The sequence below is a fragment of the Carassius carassius genome, chromosome 44, assembly GCF_963082965.1.
Source record: "Carassius carassius chromosome 44, fCarCar2.1, whole genome shotgun sequence".
NCBI classification, from domain to species: Eukaryota; Metazoa; Chordata; class Actinopteri; order Cypriniformes; family Cyprinidae; genus Carassius; species Carassius carassius.
Window position 1 is genome coordinate 15,033,221 of NC_081798.1, and position 11,416 is coordinate 15,044,636.

Below are 11,416 nucleotides of genomic sequence, written 5' to 3' on the forward strand. Positions count from 1 at the left end.
CACCACAGGACATCACGAGACCTTTACTCTGATCTGTAAGCTATGGCTTTATGTTAGCTATCTGAGATTAAGAAACTGATAGGTTTTGTGGTTGTCTGCACTTTAGTGTTATGCTGCTTAAGGACCAGGATTCAAATAATTCACTGAGTTCTTGCATTTTAAAGATGTGCCAACTGGAAATGGTCTCATTGGATAAGGTTTTTCATGTTTTGGATTGACAGGAGCTTGGGTGGCATTTCTTAGAAAGAAAAAAATAAAATTAAAAAATTATATATATATTAATAAGCGTTTTCTATTTTTAATATATTTTAACATCATTTATGTGATGAAAAAGCTGAATTTTCAGCATTATTACCCCAGTCTACAGTGCCATGATTGTTCAGAAATCATTCTAATATGCAGATTTAGTGCTCATATACATATCATATGGCTGTGCTGCTTAATAAATATGCAAATCATGATCCTTTTATTTTTTTTCAGGATTCTTGGAAGATTACGGAGTTTCCTAAAATACTTAAACCTGTAGCACCCCCTGCAGCCTGTACAGAAAAAAACACCTTACTTATAAAATGACATTTTCTGCAAAATGTGTAATTGCAACCAAAGCATGTCTAATTCTGCTTGAAGATCAAGTGAAGATTTTGTCTGGATTATACAATATCTTGGAGTTCGAGTATATATTACAAGGCACGTTTTGTCAGTTTCAAAAATCCTGAGAGGGATTACGAATGGAGATTATATATTAATAAAAAGATAGTTTATTGTTTAAAATTATATTCATCTGTATAGAGACAAGTAAAGAAAGAATTTCAAAAACACATTTCTATCAAAATTCATTCAGAAAGGAAAAGACAAATCAGACAAATAAATAAATGACAAATTCTGACCTAAAGATGCTTCAAATGCCAGAAATGCAGGCCTGTTCAAACATGTTGGTGAGCAAAGTCAAATAAATAAAACTCAAGAGACAAGTTCATTTCAGTGTAATATAATGCACCCACTACACAGTGGCACTATTCTGTCTGTACAAGGAAGCGCTTAAAAACACACACAGATTTTCATTCAGATCAGCTCAGAGTGGCCACTGAGATTTCCACAAACATGTCTAGCACTAAACTTCATTTTCAGTCTCTACTGAAAATTTCCAAAAGCCAGTGGCATGAAATGTTCTCCATTTATCACCAGCTCCATGTGGGCGTAGATGGCCCTGAAACTGGCCAGACTTGCACAAGAAAATGCTCTTAGAAATAGACCACTAGGACCACTTCCCTTATTAAGGTTGCTGTAAATAGCCGCTTCCCTTATTGCATTTTTGGCAGGCATCATGGGAAAAATGTCTCTTGCAGGCCTCAAAAGGGAGATGTTTTATTCCAAGAAACCATCCAGAGTGGTCAGGCTGGAGGTGGGCTTGCTTGTAACAGGCCTGGAGACCTTCTTCCTCTTGGACTTCATGGCGAGGGGTCGAATCTCAGCTAAAGGAGACTGGTGGACATACTTAAGGAAACATTATAGAGAAAAAAAGCTACTTCAAATATTTATGTATATGCATAATGGTAGCTATATAAGTATTTTCATTGGATAAGGATACAGGTTGGATAAATTTAGCTCTTCCTCCAAGTCCATCATAGCCGGATCTTACCTGGAATAAAAAAAGATGCATTACGGCAAACTGCACAAAATTATCAAAACTTTAGGGTCTAGATGTTTTGTTGTGATATGAATACTTCACTATTCAGCAAGAATGCATTAATCAAAAGTGACAGTAAAGACATTTATTGCTTATAATTGCAATTATATTGCAGCGACTGTGGGCATATTTAGAAACATAAAAGAAAATCTCATCGCCCCTAAACTTTTAAATGGTAGTAAATGTGTGAATGAAAACTAAGAAGAGTTTATAAGTTTTAAAAACATATAGAAGTCTCTCACAGTGCCGAATTTGCTGGGGTCCAGCATGCTCCCAAATGCGTTCTTTCTGAAGAGCAGCGAGTTCCTTAACATCGGCCCCATCATGACATCATCTTTGACACGAGCGTTCTGAGGGGAAAAACACACACATGCAAACATTACACCCTCCATCTAATCCAATTTCAGATTCTTCAACACCAAGACAGTCCGCTTAAACACATACACTATGTCCGAGCGCATTTTCCGTGTTTTTGAATGAGGACCTGTGAAAAAAACAAAACAAATGGATATCAATAGAAATAATGTGACTAAACTGCATTTTGCAGATTAAAAACTCACGCTGAAGGGTCCAGACGCATCTTCTTAGATGGAACCTGAACGGGCTTCTTCTCAACCTGTTCAGGTGTGTTAATGTCGAAGGTCAGGTTGAGGTCAATTTCCTGAGAGTCTGTCATCGGACCATGACCAGGAGGCTTCAGCTCCAGAGGAGCTGGGCTGGAAACACAAAAATCAACAACATCTCTTTCAGCAGCTCTATTGAATAGCAGAAAGCTTTGCTCAAAAACACAAACTGATTTCTGACCTTTCGAAGACCAGTCTGCTGATGGCTTCATTAGTGCGAGTTGGAGTACTTAACGTCCGCTGAAGAACTTCCACCTTCTTCTTCAAGCTCTGTGAAACATGAGAAGACAGATCAAGAGTTCAGAAACACAGCAGAGAATAAGAGTAAGTTTGTAAAAATTGCACCCCCTTGTGGCTGATTTGAATAGCATCTTATTTAGATGCACTTTTATATAATTGTAGGATTTTTACAGCAGTTCTAGGTTTATCTTTCCCTTCAACTTCATTTGTGTACAACTTAGGCAATTTAGTTTAACTACTTGATATCACAAGATTTCCCAGTTAATTACTCACAATACATTAAGATATTACATTTTACTTTACAAGTTCTGATAGTGTTTAAAAATGCTAATAAGGCATTAAACAAAAAAAAAAACTGAAAATTCTCGTTTCATTTAGTTAACATACTAAAGATCCTAAAACCTTTTTCAGTCACTGTATAGTTCAGAAAATACTATAAACAGTTAACATGTTTTTTAGGATTTTTTTTTTTTTTTATATAATCCAGGTGAATGTTATATGAACAAAACCCTCTGTAAAAGTCTTCAGAATATAGATAAGATAAATGGCCTTTAAAGATATGCACTATATAGTCTATAATAATCTACGGATGCAAATAGATAAAGTGCAATAAAGTAGATAAAATAGAATTTCTAACAGTGATCTCTGTCTGCGTTGGACAGGTCGCTCTGAAGTGCCTTCATGTCCTCCTTTGTCCTGTTTGTCTCTGTTGTAGCTTTTTGCAACTGCAGTAAAAAATAAAAAATAAATAAATAAATGGATGCTGAATGAAACTATAAAGAACAATAAGTAATTATAAATGTCAAATGATATTTTTGATAGACAGTCTCAGAGACAAGAAATGAACCTTGCTGTTAGAAGAGATCAGTTCCCTTTTAAGCTTCTCACACATCTCATTTGATGACTTGAGGCTTCCTTTCAGATTGTCGTACTCCCTGGGAATTAATAAGAGGTTTGTTCAAGCTGTACTGTTTGCTCTATGGATATAACACTCAAATATAGCATATGAGGAAGCACAACTGGTGTACTGACATTGAAAAGGTTTGAGGAAGTGAAGGTACTGAGGTTTTAAGTTTGAAACTATATAGCCAGCAGTGAGAGTGTGTATTTGCAGGAAAGTAAAACGTACTTTTTAAGTGAGATGCAGTATATGGAGAGCTGTTCAACAGCAGACTGACCAACGCCCATATCAGTGATCATGGCCTCTACCTCTGGCCTTTGACCCTGTAGGACCACGTCTAAACTAAAGGACAAACACATACACAGAAAGAAAGAGGACACATGAACAAACAAGAAAGCCCATTAAAAAAATAAAAATATTATATATATATATATATACACACACCTTATAACTAATCAGAAAAGTTTTTTTATTGTTCAAACGGGCAGAGCAAAATCCTGTCTTAGACAAATTAATTTCTACCTCTCATAGGTTTTCATTTTGACTCGGAGTCGCTTGGCTTCCTCTTTGGCTGCCTGCCCTTCATTTTTCTGACTCTCCAAGAAATTCAGCTGTTTCTGAGAATTTCATGCACAACAAAATTAATACCAGCATTAAAACACAATGCAGAAAGAATGCTGGACTAACAAACAGAACAGTTTTTCACTAAAATAAATGTACCCGGAGGACAGAACACAACATCTCTTTGTCTCCGACTTCCTTGCGGAGTCTATCCAGGTCCTTCTTCTGCCTCTCAATTGTGTCTTTCAGTGTGTCCACTGACTTCTGCTTGTCCCTCCATTCTTTCTCTGGATTTCATAACACATGTAAACACATAATATGAATAGATGGATGTTTTAAGGATCAATCAAGAACTTGAGAAAATGATTTCAGTCCTACCTTTTCCAGACAACACCGCTTTCATGCGATCAAGCTCATTCTGAAATTGAAACCGTAAAACCGGGCAATTCAATCAATTTACTCTCAATTAAACTCTGGCCAGTGGCCACTGAATAAATTTAACAGCACGCTATATCACCTGTAAACTTTCAGGATCCACTGGCGTCCCGTCATCCTCTGGTGCTATGTCGAAGAACAGTTTGTTGATTATGTGCCGCGTACTGACCTAAAATGAAGAGTGAGTACCTTCAGTCCATACCTTCAATGAATTCATTTCATTAATCAGAAGAACAAGTGAGTTCACAGGTTAAGCCAATGGTTTACCTGTTTCCTGCATTGTGGACAGGTTTTGCTCGGGGCTGACTGAAACCACTGGAGAAGACTTTGTTGAAAGGAAAAGAAACACAAAGTCATTGAGAAATGTTATTTATCGTTTAACATTGACATTTCTAAATATTTGAACGTACATATATTAATAATTGGTCAGGTTGCCACACATTCTCACCAATGAATTTTCATAACATTATCAGGCCTTTTTAAAAAAAAATTATAAATAACAAAATAACAATAATTGTATAGACATTGCATAAAAGTGCAATGACAATCCTGTGTTAATTTACACGGAATGGTATAATAATTGTTTAATATTTAAAAATCAAAACAAATGTGCAGCAGGGTAAAAGGAGACACTTACCAGGCATAATGAAAAGTGTGACCACAGTGAATTGCAGACACATCTTTGGAATTATCAAAGAAATCTGAGCAGATGGTGCAGTATGCTCGAATGGGCATTGTTGATCTAAAATATTAGACAAGGGAAAAAAAAGAGCAAGAACTCGATAACACGTTTCTCGTGTGTTTTGTTAATTACTGATCTGTTGTTACACTCTGTGCTACGTGTTTATTACTTAATTTGCTCTATTTACTCACCCAGATAACGCTGAGACAATCGAGAGGTCTTATTCACACGACGTTGCTCAATTAAACTCCATAATAATGTTTATATGGCTTGTTTTTGGTTTAGTTTTGAGCTCGTGAAAACAGTGAGTGAAGCAGCGCGCTTAGTTCAAACGTATGACTGACTCCTCCTTTTTGATCGCGTCATCAACATACGACACCCTGCTGCCTGAGAATTTTATGGAAAACGTATCGGTTATAAATGTTAAGCGAGATTTATACAATTTAAGTGTTTAATTTAATTTGACATAAAAGCGTGGAAAGTTGTATAGTAGCACTGTAGCATTACTTTTACGATTACGATTACATATTCGTGATTTAAAAACCACATTTCCCATTACAACTCTTCCGTTATGACGTCTGTGACAGTCCTAGTTGATTTTTGACCATAGAAAAGTAAACACACACTGATTTGGATAAAAACTGAGTAAGGTACAGTAACGATAAATTGTGTTATTAAGAGTCTAAACTAAGTGAACAATATCTGTTAGACTTGATTCTGTTCAAGCTGGAGCAGAGTAAGGTGTCTTCTAGTGACATTCAACAGTTTTTAAAGGTTTAGCTCCGTGGCTAGTGCGTTAGCCGGTCAAATGAGAAAATCCACGAATCTTCCTAATGCGTTCAGTTCCAAAAGTATGTCAAGACTGGCATTCATTTACACTATATTTAACATTTTTAAACAGAGGTTTTTAATATAATTTGCACTGAATTTTAAATGAAATTTTGCGTGCATTATATCATCATCATCATAAATACAGTATAGTCTAAATCCTTGCAATGTGTGTAAGTGTTAATATTTTGTAAATAATTATTAATAACATTAATATTATAGGGATTTTTTTTAATTAAGGCAGTGATATTTGGCCCCCTTTATGGAACATTTTTATTCTAACTGCATTTTAATTACTTAAAATTACATGAAACTATCTAAATCCATCAGAATAGAATATTATGAAATGCATTAAAAGAAGAAAAAAAAGTTTTAAAAACTGAGGAATTGAGTCAATTCTTGTTCCTCTTTTAATATGTCTTTCTGTAATTTCACTTCCAGATCCTGATGGAAACTTATACACTGTAGTGTAAGACCTTCAGAGCTATTGGGCTCATGCAGTGAATCGCTCCTGCACCGACTGCTGGTTCAGGACACGGTGTCCTCCCTTCTGCGCGGTCTCTCTCGTGTCTGATGCCAGGATGGCCGCAGACGTCTACAACAAGGGTGCTTTCTGGGAGGTTAAAAATGGCAACTTGGTGCCACCAGATCGACTCCGACAGGACCGATCGGACAGTCCGACGCCAGGGCTGGTGGAGGGGACAGAGCCAGGCGAGTTTCACACATTTTTACCTAACCGTGGAATGATTAGATGCAAATATGTTCTACTTTTCTCCCAGATAGTAATCTTCATTTTCCTTGGAAACAATTTTTGCTGCCCAAGTTTTTATGATGCTTTAACAGTTATTATACAGACCTACATGGTTGTTAAGCCTAGTACAGGGTGGGTCTCTATAAACAAACCACACCGTCTTTCTCAGTCATGCATATCCATGTATTTCCTGTTGTGAGTGATCTAATAACTCTTATATTTGTGTGTGATGGATGACTAGAATCTCAGAATTACTTTAGCTGTGTAAATGATTCTTTAGAGAAGTTGAAGTTCGTCACAACAGACAGTTTCATAATGATATGAAAGTTTCAACTAAATCTCTTGGAAGATTTCCCAGAAGCCCTTGGTAGTATTTGAGGGCTGTTTCCTGAAACTGGAAAGTTAAGGAGTGTACCTGGGTTATATATTTTGGTGTATATTTGAATTTGTGAGAATTATTCATCCTAAATAAGTGATTTTTGACACATGTATGTAGTTAGAGCTATGCAGAAGCTTCTCCGTCTCATTTTCTGTCCAGTCTCTACCTGCATTTTTTTTAAAGATTTTGTGATTAATATTAGTAATAATACAGTTATTACTACTAATATAGTTTCCTGAAACTGGAAATTTAAGGAGTGTACCTGTATTGTATTTCAGTGTATATTTGTTTTTTTTTTGTGGGAATTTTTGATCCTCAATGAGTGATTTTTGACCCATTTACTGTCCAGTCTCAATCTGCATTTTTAAAAGAGTTTAAAAGAGTCAAGTTTTTAACATCAAGAGAACAGGGTGGTAACAGATGGCTAATGTACTGTATATAAACTATAATTTATATACAGATGTACAGATATAAACTATAATTTAAAAGTTTAGGATAAGTAAGATGTTTCATGTTTTTGAAAAATGTCTCTAATGCTCAACTAATACTGTATTTATTTGACCAAAATGCAGGGAAATAGTAATATTATTGCTATGTAAAGTAACTGTTTTTATTTGCACATATTTTAAAAATGTAATGTAGTTTTATGATAGAAGCTACATTTTTAGCAGTTTTCCTTGTCACATGATCATACATCATCCTTATATGCTGATTTGGTGCCCAAGAAACATTGCTTATAATTAACATATAATTATGTTGAAAACTATTTATTTTTTAAGATTCAAGTGAACAGTATATTCTTTCAAATGCATAGGAAAATACTTTAATAAACATATTTTTCTTATTAATTATTATCCACTGACAAGGCTGTTGTTATTATTGTTATTATATATATTTTTTAATTCACACAGGGTTTGTTAACACTCATATAATTGATGATTACATGATGCCTTAGATTAGTTTTCTAAGCAATGTGTCACTCCTTAACAGGCGCTGGACAGGAGGGTGCCATGTTTGTTCACGCTCAGTCGTTTGAGGACCTGACTGCTGACAGCGAGCCCAGCACCAGTGACAAAGCTGCAGAGGTGGGCGACTCGAATCTAGAGAATGCTCAAGAAGAGGCTCTGGAAGGAGGTGAGGAGGAGGCGCAGGAGGGAGGTTTAGTGGTTGAACAGGTGGAAGAAGGGAAAGAGGGGGTTCGGAACAGCAACAAGGCAAAAGAGGAGGATGTGACAAGTGAAACATGGCGGAGCCACAGGAAGCATATGTTTGTCTTGAGTGAGGCGGGGAAGCCCATCTATACACGCTATGGAACAGAGGAAGCTCTCTCCAGCATCATGGGAGTCATGATGTTACTCATGTCATTTGTAGAGGATAAGAAGAACATCATACGCTCCATCCATGCAGGTAAGGGATATCTAGAAATAAAACAAAAGATAAATAGCTGATGTTATGTTGATATATATATATATATATATATATATATATATATATATATTAAGGGGAGATATATATATATATATATATATATATATATATATATATATATATATATTAAGGGGAGTCGTGGCCTAATGGTTAGAGAGTCGGACTCCCAATCGAAAGGTTGTGAGTTCGAGTCCCGGGCCGGCAGGAATTGTGGGTGGGGGGAGTGCATGTACAGTTCTCTCTCCACCTTCAATACCACGACTTAGGTGCCCTTGAGCAAGGCATCGAACCCCCAACTGCTCCCCGGGCGCCACAGCATAAATGGCTGCCCACTGCTCCGGGTGTGTGCTCACAGTGTGTGTGTGTGTTCACTGCTCTGTGTGTGTGTGCATTTCGGATGGGTTAAATGCAGAGCACAAATTCTGAGTATGGGTCACCATACTTGGCTGAATGTCACTTCACTTTCACTTTCACTTTCATATATATATATACATACACACACACACACACACACACACACACACTTTTTTGAAGCACCACAACTGTCAACAACATTAAAAATTTGAAATGTTTCTTGAGTAACAAATCAGCATATTAGAATGGAATTTCGGAAGGATCATGTGACACTGAAGACTAAAGTAATGACTGCCAAAAGGTCTGCTTTTTAACATTTCAAAATATTACTATTTTACTGTATTTTTGATAGATACAGTCTTGGTGAGCATAAGAGACTTCTTTTGAATGGTAGTGTGTGCATTTTTTAACCAAATGGTTTTAGATTATTTATTAATAATATTGATTCCTGTTGTTTATTATTAATATGTATTAATATCATATTGTTTTTAAATAAAAAGCTGACTTGTGCCATGCTTTTTGGCTTGAAATTATGTTCTGACTAAATGCAACAAGACAACAAAACAATCAATAAATCACATCTCTACAAAACTTCTGCAACAACAAGACATTTTTGTGTGTAAACACATCTTTCAGATGGCTACAGGGTGGTGTTCCTGCGGAAAAGCCCTCTCATCCTGGTGGGAGTCTTTCGCACTACCTGCTCCGACCGGGAATTGACACGAGAGCTTCAGTACATCTACTACCAGATCGTTAGCCTGCTCACCCTCACGCAGCTGAACCACGTCTTCCAGCACCGACAGAGCTACGACCTGCGCCACCTGCTGGCCGGCTCAGAGCACTTCACCGACAACCTTCTGCGGCTCCTCGACCGAGATCCAGGTCTGCTGCTGAGAGCCGTCATGTGCCTGCCTCTGGCCAGCTCGGCCCGTGACGTGGTCTCCTCCAGCTTGCAGGCTGCTAAAGCCAAGAACCTGGTGTTCTCCATCCTGCTTGCAGGAAACAGGCTGGTGACGCTGGTGCGCAAAAAAGACCAGTTTCTGCACCACATGGACCTGCACTTGCTCTTCAACTTGGTCGGCTCTTCGTCCTCCTTCCGACAAGGCGAAGGGTGGACACCCATATGTCTGCCCAAATTTAACCCAGCTGGATTTTTCCACGCGCATATTTCTTACTTGGAACCGGCCTCTGATCTCTGCCTTATCCTGGTGTCCACAGATCGTGAGGATTTCTTTAACCTCTCCGACTGTAAGAAGCGGTTCCTAGAGCGCTTGCGCAGACGCAGTGCATATCAATCAATGCAGGAAGCACTGAGCTCGCCAAGTTATCCAGTCTCACAGGTTGGCATACCTGAGCTGCGACACTTTGTGTACAAGTCTAAAAGCTCTGGGCTCTATACAAGGTAAGACAAGTTTAGTGATGATCATGAAAACAGTGACTTTTAGACTAGATTTTTTTTTCAGGTTTTTATGTAACTTCCTGTTTATGCCTGTCAGTCCTGACTTTCCAGCACCATATCAGGCAGAAGAGGAGCATGAAAGGCTGATGGGATTGTACCAGCATCTGCACAGCTGCCTGCATCACCCCACACGTCCCCTACGCTACATTTACCACTGCACAGAGACTGAGAACCTTTATGCCTTGGTGAGTCTGCCATAAAGTGCGATACAATGGCAGTATTATATTCCATTCAGAGATTTTGTTGTGTATGCATGCTCGAGGAAATATCCTGCTAATATCACATTTGCATATGATATATTTATAGCATTACGATTTCTGTGTTTTCTTGGTTTACAGTTTTGTGTTATATAGTCATGCACCACCATTGAACAAAAGCTTTGGTTTAGGAAAGGACAAAATAAAGGCTTTTATTTGAAATAGAAATAGTTTATAACAGTGTTAATGTCTTTACTGTCACTTTTGATAAATGTAATGCATCCTCCTCTGTAGGTAACAAGTGGTTTCGAGCTCTACCTCTGTTTTAGTCCTCTGGGAACAAAGGGCCTGGCTGTGTCTGCTGTCAACAAGCTCCTAAAGTGGATCAGGAAGGAGGAGGATCGTCTGTTCATACTCAGTCCTTTAACATACTGAGCCAGTATAGGCAGTTCTAAACACCAGAAACACTAGTCAACATCTGAACCCAGACTGCTGAAAGAGCAGCATCTGTGACCCTACTTGAATAGATAAGGATGCAGCCGGATGCTGTCAGATATTAAAAGGATACTCCACCCCAAAATTAAAATGTTGGCATTAATCACTTACCCCCAAGTCGTTCCAAACTTGTTATAGCTGCATTCGTCTTCGGAATACAATTTAAGATATTTTGGTGAAAACTGACTGCCAAGTAAAATGCACTGTCAAGGTCCAGAAAAGTATGAAAAGCATTGTCAGAGTAGTCCATCTGCCATTAGTGGTTCAACCGCAACAACAAGAAAACTTTTTGTATGCAAAGAAAACAAAAATAACGACTTTATTCAACAATTTGTCTCCTCTGTCTCTCTGCATCACTGTAGTACTATATTGGAGAATATCAACTGAATGCAAACT

The 11,416-nt window shown here is 37.6% G+C and overlaps 2 protein-coding genes across 3 annotated transcripts; one reads left to right on the top strand and one right to left on the bottom strand.

Moving 5' to 3' along the window:
- Window positions 1-449: 449 nt before the first annotated feature.
- On the bottom strand, window positions 450-5,475 carry LOC132126510 (E3 ubiquitin-protein ligase TRAIP-like). The gene is made up of 16 exons (XM_059537782.1): window positions 5,320-5,475; window positions 5,085-5,189; window positions 4,715-4,772; window positions 4,530-4,616; window positions 4,391-4,430; window positions 4,172-4,299; window positions 3,974-4,068; window positions 3,680-3,793; window positions 3,398-3,485; window positions 3,194-3,275; window positions 2,492-2,582; window positions 2,248-2,403; window positions 2,132-2,171; window positions 1,930-2,037; window positions 1,589-1,639; window positions 450-1,482 (listed from the first exon to the last, which is right to left on the bottom strand). Exons 2-16 carry the CDS (start codon window positions 5,180-5,182, stop codon window positions 1,366-1,368), a joined length of 1,353 nt encoding a protein of 450 aa, XP_059393765.1. The 5' UTR covers window positions 5,183-5,189; window positions 5,320-5,475; the 3' UTR covers window positions 450-1,365.
- A 74-nt stretch (window positions 5,476-5,549) lies between these two features.
- LOC132126509 (protein SAND-like) lies at window positions 5,550-11,199 on the top strand. 2 transcript variants are annotated; one of them, XM_059537780.1, is made up of 6 exons: window positions 5,550-5,779; window positions 6,399-6,668; window positions 8,078-8,494; window positions 9,506-10,271; window positions 10,366-10,513; window positions 10,820-11,199. In XM_059537780.1, the coding sequence occupies exons 2-6, from the start codon at window positions 6,539-6,541 to the stop codon at window positions 10,958-10,960; spliced, it is 1,602 nt and encodes a 533-aa protein (XP_059393763.1). In that variant the 5' UTR covers window positions 5,550-5,779; window positions 6,399-6,538; the 3' UTR covers window positions 10,961-11,199. The 2 variants fall into 2 exon arrangements, with proteins under 2 accessions (XP_059393763.1, XP_059393764.1); XM_059537781.1 differs by having other exon boundaries at window positions 5,550-5,774.
- The last annotated feature ends 217 nt before the right edge of the window (window positions 11,200-11,416 follow it).

Coding starts and splice junctions, on each gene's coding strand:
- LOC132126510 (XM_059537782.1), bottom strand. CDS start 5,182: ATGCCCATTCGAGCATACTGCACCATCTGCTCAGATTTCTTTGATAAT. Junction 3,794..3,973: donor AAAATGAAAACCTATGAGAG/GTAGAAATTAAT, acceptor TTTGTCCTTTAG/TTTAGACGTGGTCCTACAGG. Junction 2,583..3,193: donor CCTGTCCAACGCAGACAGAG/ATCACTGTTAGA, acceptor CTCATGTTTCAC/AGAGCTTGAAGAAGAAGGTG.
- LOC132126509 (XM_059537780.1), top strand. CDS start 6,539: ATGGCCGCAGACGTCTACAACAAGGGTGCTTTCTGGGAGGTTAAAAAT. Junction 6,669..8,077: donor GGTGGAGGGGACAGAGCCAG/GCGAGTTTCACA, acceptor ACTCCTTAACAG/GCGCTGGACAGGAGGGTGCC. Junction 8,495..9,505: donor CATACGCTCCATCCATGCAG/GTAAGGGATATC, acceptor CACATCTTTCAG/ATGGCTACAGGGTGGTGTTC.